General features: G+C 28.2%; 2 protein-coding genes across 3 annotated transcripts in view; both read right to left on the reverse strand.

Moving 5' to 3' along the window:
- The window catches only part of LOC127171694 (WD repeat-containing protein 70), an 87,062-nt gene extending 74,709 nt beyond the window's left edge, over positions 1 to 12,353 (reverse strand). The window contains exons 1-8 of the mRNA XM_051120492.1: positions 12,302 to 12,353; positions 10,125 to 10,178; positions 9,944 to 10,028; positions 9,755 to 9,839; positions 9,469 to 9,679; positions 6,223 to 6,282; positions 4,430 to 4,563; positions 393 to 546 (exon numbers count right to left, since the gene is read on the reverse strand). Of these exons, the coding sequence (XP_050976449.1) occupies positions 393 to 546; positions 4,430 to 4,563; positions 6,223 to 6,282; positions 9,469 to 9,679; positions 9,755 to 9,839; positions 9,944 to 10,028; positions 10,125 to 10,178; positions 12,302 to 12,307 (789 nt within the window). The 5' untranslated portion in view covers positions 12,308 to 12,353. The remainder of the gene's footprint in view (positions 1 to 392; positions 547 to 4,429; positions 4,564 to 6,222; positions 6,283 to 9,468; positions 9,680 to 9,754; positions 9,840 to 9,943; positions 10,029 to 10,124; positions 10,179 to 12,301) is intronic.
- A 1,584-nt stretch (positions 12,354 to 13,937) lies between these two features.
- Positions 13,938 to 20,480, reverse strand: part of cplane1 (ciliogenesis and planar polarity effector 1) — a 62,204-nt gene continuing 55,661 nt past the window's right edge. For both annotated transcript variants that reach the window (XM_051120491.1, XM_051120490.1), the window contains exons 48-54: positions 20,211 to 20,370; positions 18,734 to 18,789; positions 18,541 to 18,651; positions 18,257 to 18,423; positions 18,068 to 18,163; positions 16,714 to 16,835; positions 13,938 to 14,417 (exon numbers count right to left, since the gene is read on the reverse strand). In XM_051120491.1, coding sequence (XP_050976448.1) covers positions 14,262 to 14,417; positions 16,714 to 16,835; positions 18,068 to 18,163; positions 18,257 to 18,423; positions 18,541 to 18,651; positions 18,734 to 18,789; positions 20,211 to 20,370 — 868 coding nt within the window. In that variant the 3' untranslated portion in view covers positions 13,938 to 14,261. The remainder of the gene's footprint in view (positions 14,418 to 16,713; positions 16,836 to 18,067; positions 18,164 to 18,256; positions 18,424 to 18,540; positions 18,652 to 18,733; positions 18,790 to 20,210; positions 20,371 to 20,480) is intronic.

The raw sequence follows: 20,480 nt of genomic DNA on the forward strand, positions 1-20,480 counted from the left end.
TGACTGTAATAATATGTGACTTTATTTTCTTCCAAACAGACGGACTGATTAATACTTCATCTTTTTTACTGCATCACTGAATTAAAACATTCATACAACAGTATGCTGAGGCCTTATGAAGCAAAACAACCGGTTTGTGCAAGACCGAAAGAATCATTCATTTGAACCGATTTTTTTGAACTGATTCTTTTTGGTGAATTTGTAGACCAGTTCATCAGACCAAACTGAAGTGTCTGAATCAGTTCGTCCGTCACTCCAACTGTAAATGAGCCAAAATATCAGTCTATATATGATTCTATGATGAACGAACTGACTCAGATGGGTTGAGAGTGAGTTAATTAACATAAAATTTCCTTTTTGGGTGAACTATCCCTTTGTGTATTTAAAGTTACCTTAGTATTGGCCATGTCCACAATGTATTGATCTCCTTTGACACATTCGAGGACCTGGAATCCGTCGCGGTCCAGAACTTTGGCCTGAGAGTTTCCCGCCACCACCAGAATGACGTCGCCGGTCACGCTGTACTGCAGAGACTTGATCTGATGACTGCAACGACACACACAAACACACCATTTTACAACAAAAATACTCATAAAAGACCAGATCAGAGTGTTATTACAGGCATTGGTCTGACAGCAGATCATATTAGGACTTTCATTATCTGGTTTTAAAATATATTCATATTTAATTTAAATATTACGTTTTTTATTTATTAAATAGAATCTAAACACAGCATTTACTGCAAAATTAGTATAGTAATAATTATTAAACATTATTTAAATATTTAAATACATTATTAAATGCATGTATTTAAATACATAAAATTATTTTTTTTTTTGTATTTTATACTAGAATTTGTTAATGTCTGATTTCACTTTAACCACCGATACAAAATAAATCAATATTTTACCATACAAATTTAAAAACAAGAATAAATAAAAAATATATTTTGCTTTACAGAAGATAGTGAGATTTGTAAAAATAAAAATAAATAAATAAATAAAAGGTTTTACTTTGTTTCAAATAGACAGGCTGATTAACACTTAAATAATCTTTTTTATTTTTATTTATTTTTAGACATTTATTTTACACTGTTTCAGTCATTAAATTATTGTTAAACCTATATAAAAACTTCAAAAGAAGAATACATTTTTTGCTTTACAGAAGATACTGACCGTAATAAAATCGGCTTTATTTTATTTTTTAAACATGGGCAATTTATAGTTTTTATACTATGTTTTATAGTAATGGAAATATAATTATATTTTACACAAAGAAAATTATTCCCCTTAAAAAAACATTACGATTATTTATTAATATATTTAGCATTTTTCCATTATTTTGTCATTATTAATTATAATTAAGCACATTTTTTTCCCAAAAATCCCATTAAATTAATGCAAACAATAAAACAGAAATTACTTTTTTTCATATGAATCCTATTATGAAAAAAGTAATTAATATTTTAAATTTTTTAAACTACAGCAGAGTAAAATAAATGTTTAAATTTAAGCCAAATTAAGCTATAAATATATATATATATATAGCTTAATTTTGAAATGTCAAAAATAAAATGAATCAAATATTTATTTATTTAATATTTACTTAAATATATTTTTTTGTAATTAAGCTGAAATAAAATTGTGCTTAATTTTTAGACATTTATTTTTAATTTGTACATATACATATATAGGACAATGTGGTTTGCTTTTCTTTTATTCTCATCACTGCAATGCAATTACTTTATATTTAAATAAATTAAAAGCTACACTACAAACACTGCCATGATGCATGAATACAATTTAAATAATATATCATTATTTTTGCATCACAGCAATAGTAAAAATGTGCTCAATTCTCATTAAAACGACAAAAGCAAAAAGAATTAAAGGTCTTAAAAAGTCTCAATTTGAAAGCAACATGTATCACACGTATTCTGGTTCGTGCTCCCGACGAGTGGATTCGGCCACGTAAGCTGTGCTAATACAGTACAAGCACAAGATAACACAGGATAATCTGTGCAAATTGAGTCCAATTGGAAGCGATTCATCATCTCTGCGCTGTTGGAGAGCGAATTCAGCACAATTAGAGTCAGATTGAGCGCTGCCGTCCTGGAGAGACTGTAAACGGTGTCAATGACTCTGTGAGAGCGCAGAGCAGAAGAAAACACGGCCATCAGAGGCAGAGGTCCGCTGGAAATTCCTGTTACCCTCTCCGGGTCAGCGGCTTTATGGGCTCCACATGGGCCGCGTGTTTTCTTTGGCCGCTCTGCTCACAGTCTGCTGGTAAAAGGATGCCACCGTACCTGGGTTGATGAACTTGTTAATGTGCCGTGGCGCTTTAGTAAATCGCGCACAGCCTCAGCCAATTGGATTTCAATATCTCGAGACAATTGGCTTCCACTTTTAGAGGGATTTCAAGGAAAAACAAAAGACAAGAACAAAAATACCCAGCATCTGGGTGCGTTTATCTGACCGGGCTGATCCCACTGCAAAACCACAGCCTGATTAAAAATGGGCTTCATATGGAAAATCTGTTTTATTTTTGCATTCATTTAATGGGAATTTGAAAATGTGCTTAATTATAATTAATAATGACAAAATGCAAAATAAATAAATAAATAATCGTTATGTTTTATGGGAATCATTTTCTTCACGTAACTTATCATTTTATTTTATTATCATTACCGTTCCCATTAACATAAAACATTATAAACACTATATATCTTTGTCTACATAAGCATGAAATAAATGCATTAAATTAATTTGGAATTTGGGGATAAAATGTGCTTTACTATAATTAATAATGACAAAATGCATAATAAATAAATATAAATGCATTAAAAATATAAATAAATAAATATCACGTTAGGATTAATTTTCTTCAGGTAAAATATACATTAAAAATGTTTTTGCATTAAATTATTAGGAATTCGGGAATGGAGTGATTAATTATAATTAATGACAAAATGCAAAAAAAAAAAAAGTTTTAAAAATAGGACTAATTTTCTTAATGTAAAATATAATCTTATTTTATTCCCATTAGATTTCATTACTTTAAAACATTATAAATACTACACGTTTATCTACATAAACATAAAATAAAGGCATCAAACTTGACCATAATTTACCATAATAATATTTTTTACAAAATTTAAATAATACATCTAATATACTTTTTGATTATATTAAATTGTAATATATGTTTCTGCATTAAATTAATGGGAATTTGGGGATAAAATGTAATTAATTATAATTAATAATGACAAAAAAAACATGTAAAATATTTTTATATTATAAATCACAATTAAGTTCTTTTTATTCTCATTTTATTTTTATTACTATAAAACAAACACTACATGTGTTTATCTACATCTATTAGATTCCATATTCATTCTATATTAGCTAATATAAATGTTGTTAATATTGCATTGTAATATATATTTAATCATTTTTTCAAGGTCAAAATGCAAAAAAAAGTTTTGTTTTTTTTTTAAATGAAGAAAAACAGCATTATAAAATAATACCATAATGTTTGTTTTTTTTACAATTTTAAATGATATATCTAATGTATATTTTGATAATGTTTTAATACTTTTTTGCATTAAATAAATGTGAATTTAGGTGGAAAATGTGCTTATTATAATTCATAATTACATTTTTTTTTAAGTATTGGTTTTAAAAATAGGATTAATTTTCTTTGTGTAAAATATAATTTTTTTCACTATTTTATTTTCATTAGATTTTCATATATAATATAATAATATAATATAATTTTACATGAAGAAAAATAGTACTATAAAATAAGTTTAAATAATATATCTAATATATATTTGAATAATATTATTGTAATATTATTATTAATATTAAGCATTACTAAATATAGTTGTTTTAATTTTTCTTTTTTGCATTAAGTTAATGAAAAAATGTGCTATTATAATTAATAACAAAATGCCAAAAAACCTTAATGTTTTAAAAACAGGATTAATTTTCTCCATGTTAAATATAATTGTTACTATATAGTTTCATAATGTTACTAAAATAAATATGTAAAAAAATACTGTTACTATATAGTTTTCATTAGATTTTCATTACTATAAAACAGTTATAAATACTACATTTATCTACATCAGCATAAATTAAATGCATCAAATATTATTATTATTTTTTTTTTTCTTTACAATTTCTATAATACAATTTATACAATTTAAATAACATCAGCAAAATATATTTTAATGTTTATTTTAATATATACCTTCTTAACATAGCAATATCTCTTTTGTGTGCCACTTTTAGGGGGATTTCTAGGAAAAACAAACCACACAAGCAGAAATAGGCAGCATCTGGCAGTGTTTATGTGATTTGACTGGAGATGGAGGCTCATTCCTGACAGATGAGGTGAAACACCCAGGAAACACGGCGGGACTCACCATTCACACGGCTGCAGAGATCGGAAGGCGTGCAGCGCCGCGTCCATCCCGGCGAAATCCCAAAACTTCACGTCGTAGTCGTAGCCGCCGGTGATCAGACGAGCGCCAGATGGATCCAGAGCCAAAGCTGAAACCTGAACAAGCAGAGATTCATCACAAATCACTTTCAGTAAATGATCTTTTGGGGTTAAAAGACAATTAATATTACGAGAACTACATTTGGACTAAAACGAGCTGAATAATAACACTATTGTCTTGCACAGATCTGCTTTGAAACTTGAATTTGTTTCATAAATGATTAATTCTGCAACATAAACTGTTATTTTCCTGTTTAATTTTGTGAAGCTGCTTTGAAACAATCTATATATCTATATATCTGTCTGTATCTATCTACTGTGTGTGTATATATATAGATATAGATATAGTGTGTGTATGTATGTATATAACTCTATATATATCTCTATGGAAAATTCATATAAAAATATATATTAAAATTTAAATATTTTTGCAATATTAACATTTCACACTATAATATAAATAATATATTAAAATTTTAAATTATTTTTCTTAACTGTCATGAAAATAATGTCAATTGTATATATATATATATATATATATATATATATATATAATTATTTTTAATATATATATATATATATATATATATATATATATATATATATATATACAATTTTATGTATATATAGTTTATATATATATTTATATTTATATATATAACATTTTATATATATATATATATATATATATATATATATATATATATATATATATAAAAACTAGAAAATTCGTATAAAAAATATGTTATTATATAATAAATATATTAACGTAAATAATTAATTCAATATTAATATTTCATAAGAAATATATGTAATATATTAATTTAAAAAGGAATTTTATTTATTTTTTTTTTAACTTGCTTTACTGTCATGACAATAATGTCAATTGTACATTTAAAATTGTTAACATAAAAAATATATATAATTAATAGGAATATATATCAACTTAAATATTAATTCAATATTAATATTTTACACTATAATATAAATAATATATTAATTTAAAGTAAAGTAATAAAGTAATTTATTTTATTTTTGAAAACATGCTTTACTGTCATGAAACTATGTGTATATATATGACTATTAAAAAAAAAAAAATATATATATATATATATATATATATTATATATATATATATAAAACTCTAGAAAATTCATATAAAAAATATATTAAAGTGCAAGTATTCATTCAAAATTAATATTTCATAATAAAATATAAATAATATATTCAGTTAAAAAGGAATTTTATTTATTTTTGAAAACGCTTTACTGTCATGAAACTAATGTCAACTGTATATATATATGACTATTAAAATATAAATAAAAAAATTATATATAATATATATATACACACACACACACACACACACACACATTCTAGAAAATCCATATAAAAATATATATTAAAATGTAAGTATTTAATAATTCAATATTAATTTCTCACAATAAAATATAAATAATACATTCATTTAAAATATTAATTTATTTTTAAAAACGAGCTTAACTGGTATGAAAATTATATATATATATATATATTAGAAATTATTAATAATATAATATACAATAATTAATAATACATCAATTTAAAATATATATATTTAAATTACTGTAAATAAATGTGACTTGAATTTTTATTAAATAGTGAAGAAAAACTAGAAAATCTTTGATCAAGGTTGATTGTGAGCCAGACGTTAGAATCACACGTGTGTGCACTTACAGTTTTAGAGCCGTGCTGAAGCGTGATCTCATGAGTATCTGGGATCTTCTTAACTGGATTCTGTCACAGAAACACAAACACAAACATCTTCAGCGACTCCTGAAGGCCAAAAACTGAGTTAGTAATGTTTCAATTCAGTACAAGATGAACGGCTCTCGTTTAGTGCAGTAACACGCTGCCAAAACATCATATCCAGCGCTCACAGCGCCTCGTTGTCCAATCAAACGCACACAGGTCTGTGTGATTTGTGGCGGCGGCTGATTACGCCACACCTGGGTCTGATGGGATACGTTTAGCCGAGCGGCCCGACACCACAAACCATCTATCAAAACGGCCCACGGCGGCCCTCAAACGCCACAGGCCTGGGAAAGCAGGGCGTCTGCACACCGTCACAGAGAGACGACGACATTTACAACACAGCCGCTCCATACACACACACACACACACACACAACAAACGGCTGCGATGAGAGTCACACACACACACACACACAGGTAACAGGGTGGATCTCAGGAAAACATGTCAGGTCATATTTCATAGAAGGAGAAAAAAAATAAATTAGAAACAATATTTCGCAGACAGTAGAAGAAGCCTTCAGAATTATACAAGATTTGCACTGAATTAATAAACAAATTGGAAAATAAAATGTGCTTAATTATCATGAAATTAATGACAAAATGCAAAACAAATCTGGTTTTAAAAATGTATTTAATTTATAAAAATAAATTAATTTAATAACTATGAATTTGGGGTTGAGAATGTATTTAATTATCATAAAATTAATGCTGACAGTACAAAAAAAAGTCTTAATGGTTTTAAAAATAGGCTTCATTTTAAAGTATTTGTTTTTAGATAGCAAAATATTTGTATTTATATTATATTTTAATATACAGCTTATTATATTCTCTTTCATTAGTATAAAACATTCATTATATATACTATGTTTACCTGCATTGCATATTAACTGTTTATTTTTTACAATAAAATGTAAATAATATATATTTTGATAATATTATACTGTAACACATACTGTATTTTTTTAATAATACTTTTTTGCATTAAATAAAGGGGAATTTGGAGATTAAATGTGCTTAATTATAAAATAATAATGACAAAATGCAAAAAAATTAAAAGGTAATGTTTTAAAATAGCATTAACCTTTTAATGTAATTTTTCTATTTATATTAGAATTTATTTTACTTCTTGTTAGATTACTACAAAACATTAATTATAATTTTACACACACATGTTTTATCTGCATCAACATAAAGGCATCAAATATTACCATAATGTTTATTTATTTTAAAAAAAAGCATGGCAGTGTGTCCCTCTAGTGGTGACAGTGACGCATTACAAAAACAAACATTACCATATTTTACAATACAATTTAAATAATATATTTAATATATATTTTGATAATATGTACTTGTAATAAATGTTTCTAACATTTCTGCATTAAAATATTAAGATTTTTGGGAAAAAATGTGCTTAATTATAATTAATAATGACCAAATAAAATGGGATTAATTTGTGCAAAATATATTTTACTGTTTAGTAAATTTTATTCTCATTAGATTTCCATTACTATACACATTATAATTATAATTATAAATTGTACATGATTCAGTTCATCTACATTGGCATAAATTAATAAAATAATTAATAAAATTAAGTAATAAAAAGATAAAAGGCATCAAATATTACCATAATGTTTATTTTTTACAAAACAAATACAATATGTCTACTATAAATTTTAATAATATTATACTGCAATATAAGTTTTTAATATTTTTTAAAATATTTTTATTTATTAGTGCATTAAATAAATGGGAATTTGTGAATAAAATGTGCTTAATGTAAATTAACAGTGGCAAAATAAAAAATAAAAAAATGTGTAAAATGTGTTTCTTTACTATATAGTTAGTTTTATTCTCTTTACATTTCCATTAAATATTAACATGCAGAATTTTTTTTTTGTTCATCTATGTCACCATAATGGCATCAAATATTACAATTTGTTTTATAACACAATTTGAATAGTATATCTAATAATATAATATACAGATAGAATTATGTATTTCAGAGTTAATTAATTTTCTGTTGAATGTAAATGCTTTTTTTATTATTGCTGTATTTCTGTTATTATTATTGAATTAATATATTTATAAGAAATACTATGCTGTAGATTTATTTTTTAAAACAATGAAAAACGAATGGGTGCAGTCAAAAATTAATAAAATTAATTATAAACTTCTGCTATTTCTATTATTCCTGTATTTCTATTATTTTTATTATTATTATTATAGAATTATTACCTTTACAAGAAATACTATGCTGTAGATTTATTTTTTAAAACAATGAAAAATGAACGGGTGGAGTCAAAAATGAATTAAATTAATTTTTAATTAAAATGTATTTTTAAAAATACATTTCTGCTATTTCTATTATTGCTGTATTTCTATTTGTATTATTATTATTATAGAATTACTACCTTTACAAGAAATACTATCCTGTAGATTTATTTTTTAAAACAATGAAAAATGAATGGGTGCAGTCAAAAATTAATTTAAAAAAATATATGAATTAAAATGTATTTAAAAAAAAAAGTTAAAACCTCTGCTATTTCTATTATTGCTGTATTTCTATTAATTATTATTATTATTATTATTATTATTATAGGATTATTACCTTTACAAAAGTACTAGGCTGTTTATTTTCTAAAACTATGAAAAAAAAGTTACAAAAAAAAAATTTCAATAAAAAAAAAAATTGTCAATCAAAAATTTAAATGAACATTTATTTTAAAAAATACATTTCTGCTATTTCTATTATTGCTGTATTTCTGTTATCATCATCATTATTATTATTATTATTATTACCTACAAAAAACACTATGTTGTAGATTTTTAAAACAATAAAAAATGTATAAGTGTCATTCAAAAATTAATAAATTATAAACAAAAAATTATTTTTGTATTTTAATAAATGAAAATATATTTACTATATAGTTATTTTTATTCTCATTACATTTCTATAAAACATTAACATTAAGAAACATGTTTTTGTTTATCTACATCACCATAACGGCATCAAATATTACCATGTTTATGCTTTACAACACAATTATAATATATAAGATAAAGAAGAAATGATGCATTTCAAAGTGAAATAATTTCCATAAGCATTAGATCTGATCTTCAGCTGTAAACACGTTTCATGGGACTGAAAGATGAAAAATACACTCACATCGTCATCCTCGTCATTCATATCATCGTCGTCGTCGTCGTCGTCGTCATCATCATCATCAGTGCTGCGCTTGAACCCGGGCGGCAGCGGAGGTCCAACCATGTCGTCATCATCATCCTCCTCACCCTCCTCCGTCTGAGCGCTGAGTGCGGGAGGAAGTGGAGGACCGATGACATCAGAGTCGCTGTCACTGCTGTCAGACTCCTGCTTCCTGTTCACACAAACACATCGTGAGCGATCTGAAACACTGCACAGGATGAGCTGCTGCTGATGATCCTGATCGTACCTAGACGTGGATGTAGACGGTTTGTCTGTCCGGCTGACGCTCTGAGAGCCGCTGCTGGCCTGGACGTCCTGTTTCTGACGCTCCTCTGTTACAGTAAAACTCAAAGTCAATTTATTCCTTAAAACTCTGAGAGTCACCTATATAGAGGTGTGTTTGAAACGCTAGACAGGTACATAATCAAGTACTGACCTAAGACACGCTGGCTCCTCTCGATGGCCGTCCTCCTCGTCTGCTCAAACATGGCCTCCAGGTCAAAAGGTTCGAGCTTTCTTTCCTGAGCGTGAAAGAAACGGGACGGATACGGATTAAATATGAACACGTGACACTGACAACACACACATTTCACTGCTTCTGTTATAGAAACACTCACCAAATCCAGAGAAGCCCATGATGGATGAGATGTCTCCATCTTTACTGGAGTCACCTGTCATCACACAAAACAAAATCAATCAATAATTTACCAATTATATTAATATTCATATTACTAATACTACTACTACTATTAGTATTATTATCGTTAAATTATTACCTTGACATGCAATAAATAATGCATAGATGGTAGTAAAAAAAAAAAAAAGACATTAAAATAATCTAAAAGGAAAATTGTATCTTAATTTTTTACATTTCTGCTATTGCTATTATTATAGAATTTATACTGTTATTGCTATTATTATTATTATGATAATGATGATGATTATCTTTACATACAATGAATAATGTACAGATGGTAGTAAAAAAAAAAATTATAATGTAAATAATATTTATCTAAAGAGATTTTTTTTCAATTCCTGTTATTTCTATTACTGTATTTCTGTTGCTGTAAAAAACAATGCAAAACGTATGGGTGACAGACAAAAATTAATTAAATAAATTATAAAATAAAATCTATTGAATAAAATAAAATTTCTGCTAATTCTATTATTGATGTATTTCTGTTATTATTATCATTATTATTATTATTATTATTATTTATATGATTATTATCCTTACAAACAGTATGCTGTAGATTTATTTTTTAAAACAACGAAATAATTTATGGGTGTCAGTAAAAAAAAAAAAGTGATAAAAATAAATTATACAGTAAAATGTATTTTTATATTTTAATAAATAAAACTACATTTAAAAAATAATAGTTATATTATTACAGAATATATATATATATATATATATATATATATACACATATACATATTAACAATTAATAATGTATGATTGGCAGTCAAAATTCACTCAAATAAGAAATAATAAATAAGCATCATAAAGGAAAAATTTGAGTTTAATATAAAAATTACAGAATTTTTATTATTACATGACAAAAAGTACGTGTCATATGGTGTTATGACACGTTGAAAAACAAATATACATTTAATCTGATTCATTGAATGCTAAATAATGTATAGGCGATGGGCACAATATTTATAATATAAAAATGTAAAAAATAAAATACATTTTTTTTATTATTGCTGTATTTCTGTTATTATTATTATTATATTTGTAGGATTATTCTCCTTAAAAACAGTATGCTGTAGATTTATTTTTTAAAACAATGAAAATATGGATCGGTGTCAGTCAAAAAAGTACTAAAAATAAATTATAAAGTAAAATGTATTATATTTTAATAAATAAAAATATATTTAAAAAAATAATAGCTATATTATAAAGGGGAATTAGAGTTAAACTTTTAACATTTATGCTATTTTTATTATTACAGAATATATATATATATATATATATATATCAATTAATAATGCATGAATGGCAGTCAAAATTCACTCAAATAAAAAATGATAAATAATAATCATCATAAAGGGACGGAATTTTTATTATTACATCACAAAAAGTACTATGGTGTTTTGACACATTTAAAAAGAAAATTAAATATATTTAATTTTAATTATTGAATGATAAATAATGTAGAGGCGGTAGGAACAATATTTATAATATAAAATTTTTTTAAATAAATAATAATAAAAAAAATAATAATCTACAGGAAATGATTGTCCATATTACTCTACTATCATAATTTCTACTATTACCTTTACAAAAAAATACTGTGGTGTTACAGTGATGATAGGAAAGGGTAATACTATGGTACACCTCTGATACACATTTCCACGGTTACCACAGTCATAGCACTTGTATAATATATCCAGGGTTTAGTACGTTATGTAGTATAGCAGTATAAAGTACCCATGACACTTTAACGAATACCATAGTACTACCATGGTACAACGTATTGCAAACGTTTGTGCGAATTTTTCACTTATAAACCACAAAGGCTCCCTGAGGGCCAAAACACGAGGCCAATAAAGTCACTGTGAACCAAATAAACAAGACTAACGGTTGTGATATTTTGGTTATTATTAAATAATCACCAGCATCACATGTGCAGGAGTCTGTGAGTATTAAAACAGCTGCGGTGACCGGAACTGACTTTATTAAACCGTCGACGCTTTCAGGAAAACACTGTCCTGCAGTTTTAACGCGTTTATCTCACTTACATGACAGAAAATCTTCACGAGTAACAAACAAAACTCAAAAACTTACCAGCATCACTCCTGTGATCCGCCATGACAACAATAACACACACTTCCGGGACGCCGAAAGTCAAAATAAAAGTCTCTCCTGAATACAAGTCCGACGACGTCATCGCGACCTATAATGCTTTTATTAGAAATAAACAAACTGGAATATAAAAAACACAATCACAAAATCCATTATGCTATTTATGAAGCTCATACTATAATAAATTACTTTAAAAATGCATTACAATATTTAATTTTAAATAAATAAAATTTAAATTAAATAATTTAATTAAAAAAATAAATAAATAATAATAATACACTGCTATACTAAAAACTAATCTGAAGACAAAATTATTTCATTATTATCTGAGAAATAATAGTTAATAATTAACAATAGTAAATTTCCTTAGAAATTTTGAAATGCATTGAGTTCTTATTGTAATAATTCTAATAATTAACAATAAATTTAATTAGACATAAATTAACAGGAATATTAAAAAAACAAAAAAAAAATTATGCTACTTTTGAAGCTAATACTATAAAGTAAAATAAATAAAAACATAAAATGTATTATATTTTATTTAAAATAAATAAAATAAAAATTAAATTAAATTAAAAATAATATAAATACACTACTGTACTAAAACTAATCTGAAGACAACATGATTTCATTATTATCTGAGAAATAATAGTTGATAATTAATAATAATAGTAAATTTCCTCAGAAATTTTGAATTGCATTAAGTTCGTATTGTCATAATTCTAATAATTAATAATACATTTAATTAGAAATAAATAAACAGGAATATAAAAAAATCGTAATAAAAATCCATTATGCTATTTATGAAGCGAATACTATAATAAATAAAATAAATAAAATGTATTATATATTATTTAAAATAAATACATGATGTACTAAAACTAATCTGAAAAAAAAAAATGATTTCATTATTATCTGAGAAATAATAGTTTCCTCAGAAATTTTGAAATGCATAAAGTTCTTATTGCAATAATTCTAATAATTAATAATACATTTAAATAGAAATAATAAACAGGAATACAAAAAAAAACAATAAAAATATCTAATGCTATTTATGAAACTAATACTGTAATAAATAAAATAAAATAAATAAAAAATAAAATATAAATAAAATGAAATAAAATAACTAATATAAATACATTACTGTACTAAAACTAATCTGAAGACAAAATGATTTCATTATTATCTGAGAAATAATAGTTAATAATCAATAATAACAATAAATTACCTCAGAAATTTTGAAATGCCTTAAGTTCTAATTGTAATAATTCTAATAATTAATAATAAATTTAATTAGAAATAAATAAACATGAATATAAAAGAAACACAATCAAAAAATCAATTTATGCCATTTATGAAGCTAATACTATAACAAATAAAATGAAAATAAATTAAATGTTCTATATTGTATTTAAAATAAAATAAAAATAAAATTAATTAAATTAATTAAAATAAATTATTGTACTAAAACTAATCTGAAGACAAAATGATTTCATTATGATCTGAGAAATAATAGTTAATAATTAATAGTAAATTTCCTCAGAAATTTTGCTTTGTCTGATGACTATTTCTGCTGTTATAGATGATTATGTCAGTAATAAATGGGAAATATGAGGTATTCAAGTGCCTAAGGAACATTTTATTAAAGGATTCTCAGTAAACAATTCTTAGAAATTCAAAATGACATAGAAAATAAATGGTAAAGACATCTGAAGGCTGGTCAAATCGTTTCTGGAAGGCTCTGCGATCTGAAATGAATCCACGTGGAAGCGAACCAACGACAGCACGCACCTGCCAGCGAATCGTGTTTATTCTGCACAAATCTGTGCCGACAACTTACTCAAACAGTCAAGACACAAATGATACACATACACAAATACCACAATCATTCACAGTCAACAGCTGCAGCTGCACAACATCTGGCTGCTTGTGGAAAACATCTTCACTGCTGCTCCTCCTCCTCATCGGCTACGATCCTCTCGATGGCGGCCCAGTCCAGTTTGCTCAGGACGCTGCCGGTGCTTTGAGAGAGAGCGTCCAGATCCAGATCACGCAGAAGATCCGCATCTGTGAACTCGTCATCGAGCTTCTCAAAGCCCTGGAGAAAAGCAAAATCAGATGAGCTGCTGTGCAGGACGGCCGATGTTCACGACAGAAAACACAACAAGTGTAACTTTTCAATGACACAAAAGTTTCATTAATATTTATTTTCTTATTATTTAGAGTTTTGAAGGGACTTCATAGTACTAGACAATATTCACAGTATTTATACAGAAATAATCTAATAATATGACTTTTTTCTTATATTTTATTTTATACAGATATAAATGGTGCATTTATCAAGATTCGTATAGATACTGTCAAATGAACTTCCAGGATTTTCAAGGACTTCAGTCAGAGATCTTATCAAACAATGTCTTATCATTTTATCAAATGATTAAAAAAAGATAGATAAATAAAAATATACTAATAAAACAAAATGGCAAAAATACAAAGCATGCAATGAAGTCAAACAAAATGTGAAACAAAGCACATAATTGAATTAAATGATTCACGAACACGCACTGACGACTTAAATTGAATCAAATGATTCACAAACACGCACTGAAGTCCCGAATTGAAACAAATGATTCGCGAACCCGCACTGAAGTCTGGAACTGAATCAAATGATTCGCGAACACGCAGCGAAATCCCAAACTGAATCACATGATCCGGATACCCGCACTGAAGTCCTGATCTGGATCAAATGATTCACGAACACGCACTGAAGACCCAAATTGAATCAAATGACTCGCGAACACGCACTTATGTCCCGAATTGAATCAAATGATTCGCGAACACGATGTCCCGAATTGAATCAAAATCAAATGATCTGAATCAAATGCGAACACGCACACCCTGAATCAAATGTCCCGAATTGAATCAAATGATTCGCGAACACGCACTGATGTCCCGAACTGAATCAAATGATTCGCGAACACGCACTGATGTCCCGAATTGAATCAAATGATTCGCGAAAACGCACTGAAGTCTCGAACTGAATCAAATGATTCGCGAACACGCACTTAAGTCCCGAATTGAATCAAATGATTCAGCGAAATCCCAAACTGAATCAAAAACGCACTGAAGTCTCGAACTGAATCAAATGATTCGCGAACACGCACTTAAGTCCCGAATTGAATCAAATGATTCGCGAACACGCAGTGAAATCCCAGTCGCGATCTGGATCAAATGATTCGCGAACACGCACTGAAGTCCCGAATTAAAACAAATGATTCGCGAACCCGCACTGAAGACCCAAATTGAATCAAATGACTCGCGAACACGCACTGATGTCCCGAATTGAATCAAATGATTCGCGAACACGCACTTAAGTCTCGAACTGAATCAAATGATTCGCGACCACGCACTGAAGTCCCGAATTGAAACAAATGATTCGCGAACCCGCAATGAAGACCCAAATTGAATCAAATGACTCGCGAACACGCACTTAAGTCCCGAATTGAATCAAATGATTCGCGAACACGCACTTAAGTCCCGAATTTAATCAAATGACTCGCGAACACGCACTGAGTCCCGAACTGAATCAAATGATTCGCAAACACGCACTGAAGACCCAAATTGAATTAAATGATTCGCGAACACGCAGCGAAATCCCAAACTGAATCAAATGATCCGGATACCCGCACTGAAGTCCCGATCTGGATGTCCGAACTGAATCAAATGATTCGCGAACACGCACTGACGACTCAAATTGCATCAAATGATTCGCGAACACGCACCAAAGTCCCGAATTGAATCAAATGATTCGCGAACCCGCACCGAAGTCCCGAATTGAATCAAATGATTCTCGAACACGCACTGAGTCCCGAACTGAATCAAATGATCCGCGATACCCGCAAAATTGCATCAAATGATTCGCGAAAACGCACCAAAGTCCCGTAATGAATCAAATGATCCGCAAACCCGCACCGATGTCCGAACTGAATCAAATGATTCGCGAACAGGCACTGAAGACCCAAATTGAATCAAATGACTCACTTAAATCCCGATCAGGATCAAATGTTTGGCGAATACGCACCGAAGTGCCGAATTGAATCAAATGATTCGCGATACATATTCGGATAAAGTAACCTGTTCACTGCTAACTACTGAAACACTCCATTAATATGAAGAGCTGCAGCTCAAAATACATATTAGATGGAAACATTGTGCATTATGATGGAGATTGTAGTTTAATTCACTATATTAAACCTGCAGTTCAGTTGCTGACAGTGAAATATGAAATCAGTTAAAAGCATCCAATCATCTCATACTGTTTAAGTCGATGCTCAACCGCAGAGGGTTTGAGGCGGCTAACCAGGTTAAGTTAGGTAGGTTCAGGAGCGTCTCACCCGTCTGATGTGTTGGGCCTCTTCATCTGGACTCCACAGACTCACCGCATCTCTCTCATTTGCCTGATCTTTCTCTTTTACTGCTCTCTGTTTTGCTGTTGACGAGAGGAATCCATTTTTCCCTAAAGAACAACAAATGTGAATATACAGGGGAAGTGCTGTATTCCTATACATCCATGCATAACTATACCTGTTATCTTGTTTATTGTATAAAAAACATTTCTCTAGTTTGTCTTTATACTTTGTTTTTATTTTAAAATTATATATTTACTTTTTGTAATTTGAAATAAGCATAGATTTATATACTATACTATATTTATATATAATTTTTTTCAGTTTACTAGAAGTTTTGCCCAGTGTTATTTTTGTTTCACACGGAGATATTGTAATAATTATTATTAATATTCTACGTATTTAATAGTTATTTTAATATTTTGTTTTCATTTTAATTTTGAAGTTGGAGAATTTTAGTTTTTTTTGTTACACACACACACACACACACACACACACACATATATATGCTACCAGTCAAAAGTTTTTTAACAAAGATTTTTAATGTTTTTAAAGAAGTTGTTGCACACCATCTGCATTTTTTAAATTCAAAGTACAGCAACAACAGTAAAATTCTGAATTTTTTTTACTATTTAAAATAACTGTTTTCTATTTAAATATATTTTAAAATGTAATTATTCCTGTGATTTCAAAGCTGAATTTTTAGCATAATTTCTCCAGTCACATGATCCTTCAGAAATCAGTCTAATATTCTGATTTGCTGCTCAAAAACATTTATGATTATGTTGAAAAGAGCTAAGTAGAATTTTTTTCAGAATACTTTGATAAATAGAAAGTTCAGAAGAACAGCATTTATCTGAAATAGAAATCTTTTGTAACTTTATAAATGTCTTTATCATCACTTTTGACCAATTTAAAGCATCCTTGCTAAATAAAAGTATTAATTTCTATCATTTATTTCCCAAAAAATTATGCTGACTCCAAGCTTTTGAAATCAAAAAGCAAATCAGTATATTAGAATGATATTTGAAGCAAATCAGTATATTAGAATGATTTCTGAAGGATCATGTGACACTGAAGACTGGAGTGATGATGATGAAATTTCAGCTTTGCATCACAGAAATAAATTACATTTTTAAAATATATTCAAATAGAAAGCAGTTATTTTAAATACTAAAAATATTTCCTAATTTTACTGCTTTTGCTGTATTTTAGATCAAATAAATGCAGGCTTGGTGAGCAGAAGAGACTTCTTTAAAAAACATTAAAAATCGTAAACCTTTGGACTGGTAGTGTGTGTGTGTTTTTTTCTTTTTTAACAAAAACCCCAGACAGTCCATACTCTGATGAAGAGTCTTGGTCTCTTGTCTAGATTTCGGGTCAGACAGCATCCCACGGCGGGTAACCTGGGATAACCGATCGCCTGGAAGAGCGCTGGCTGAAACACATAAGCGTGGGACTGAAATTTAACTCAGCTTTCTAATGATCATCAACAATTGTAAACAAAATAATGAAGCGACCCGATATGAACCTGGTCTGTGCAGGCCGAGTCTGCCGCTCAATGAAGCGTGTGCATTCGCTGCAGATTTCCTCTGGAGCACGACGGTCTTTCCCAGAGAAGACGTGGCCGGGCGTCCGTGTGGTCCACTATGACTCCTGGGAATCCTCTTATTCGTCCCGGAGGACTGACTGGTGCTCCTGAAACACAGCGCAGGACAATTAGTGTGATTTGTGCGTCTCCTCCAAACAAAACACTGGATCTGCATCAAAAACAGACAGATGAGGCAATCCCAGAATGCACTGCACAGAGCTGACCTGAGGGTCTGGTGTGGTTTTGTGGGCGGGGTCAGCGGTGTGGTGAGCAGGTCAGTGATCAGACTGCAGGCGTCACGTGCTCTCTGCTCATGATGCTCCTGAAGAACCAGCCTGAACACACACGGATAACATGAACCACAGGAAATCCACTGTATGTTAGTTTAGCGCAGGCACTGTGAACACGCAGACACACCTGTCTCGTTCTTCTTTGGTTCTCTTGCTGGTTGCCAGATCTACAGATGTTGGATTCTGCAGGGGAATGAACAAATTATTCAGAAGAATATAGTTACTAACAGGCCTTTGTGTAAAACAAAACTTCAAGCTTCACTTATAGACTCAAAAACATGGGAAAAAGCTAGACAAATTATTATTTATACTTAATCGTTTAAAAAATATATTTTTCATGCTTTTATATGAAAAAAAACCTCTATATAGAAATATTTTAATATATATTTTTTTTCTTGAGTGTGTTTTTAATGTCTATATAGGTTTTAATAATTTTTATTTCATTTTTTGTTTCAGTTAAGTAATAATTAAAAAATAAAAAAATAGTTTTACTATTTTTTTTTTTATTTAGTAGCAACATAAGACATTAAAATAACAACAAATTTACAAAAAATATTACAATGTATTTTATGATTTCCATTTTCTTTTTTTATTTTACTTTTTCCAAGAAAATATCAGTAATGTTCAGCCTCTAGATAGTATTATTAATAATTTCAAATTATTTTTTATAATTTATCATTAAAAAAATTGGTTTTCATGTTTTTATATGAAAAAAAATCTTGCTGACCAGTATATACAAATATTTTTGTGCTATATAGATTTTAATAATTTTTTTCATTTTTAGTTTTAGTCACGTAATAATTAATAAAAAGTATATTTTTTATTTTATTTTATTTAGTGGCAACATATAGGCATATTTAAAATAAAAATATATTGACAAAAATTATTACAGCATATTTTATCATTTCCATTTTTTTTCCTTTTACTTTTTTCCAAGAAAATATCAATAATGTTCAGCCTCTGGATAGTATTATTAATTACAAATTATTATTTATACCTAATTGTTATACAGCTGGATTTTTCATGTTTTTAATATTTCACCTATACATACACATATTTTAATATTTTATTTATTTTTTCCTTGAGTGTGTTTTTAATGTCTATATAGGTTCTAATAATTTTTATTTCATTTTTAGTTTTAGTCAAGTAATAATTAATAAAAAGTTAATTAAAATAAAAAATGTATTCAAAATATGAATAAACGTAAACAAAAAAGGTAAAATAATTTTAGGTTTAGTATATTTTTATTTTATTTAGTGGCAACATATAGACATATTTAAAATAAAAATACATTTACAAAAAATATTACAGCATATTTTATCATTTCTACTTTTTTTTTCAGAAAATATCAATAATATTCAGCCTCTAGATAGTATTATTAATAATTACAAATTATTATTTATACCTAATTGATAAACAATTGGATTTTTCATGTTTTTAATAGTGTATATATTTATAAAAATGTAATTATTCATACAATCACTGTTTGATTAAATATTACACAATGTAGAAAAACTAGAAGAAATACAGATTGTGAGAATAATTATCATTAAAACAAAGAGTTCGCCTGAAATCAGTAACAGGTTTGATCTGCAGCGTCTCACGTGTTTAAGCGGAGAGATGAAGGGTCTGCGCTCTCTCTCTCTCTTCTCTTCTCTCTGTTTTCTGTATTCTGTCAGTCGTTCTCTCTGTTTCCTCCTCATCCACATCCTCAGATCCCTGCGCTCCTCCTCCATCATGGCTCCGCTCGGCTTGACCTCTGACCTGCCGCCCACCACAGATAAACAGACCAATCAAATCAATCAGTAAATATGTCACGCATCCCTCATTGATCTACTTAGCCAATCATAACACAGATTTACATTTAGACTGTT

Source organism: Labeo rohita, chromosome 10 (assembly GCF_022985175.1).
Source record: "Labeo rohita strain BAU-BD-2019 chromosome 10, IGBB_LRoh.1.0, whole genome shotgun sequence".
Classification (NCBI taxonomy): Eukaryota; Metazoa; Chordata; class Actinopteri; order Cypriniformes; family Cyprinidae; genus Labeo; species Labeo rohita.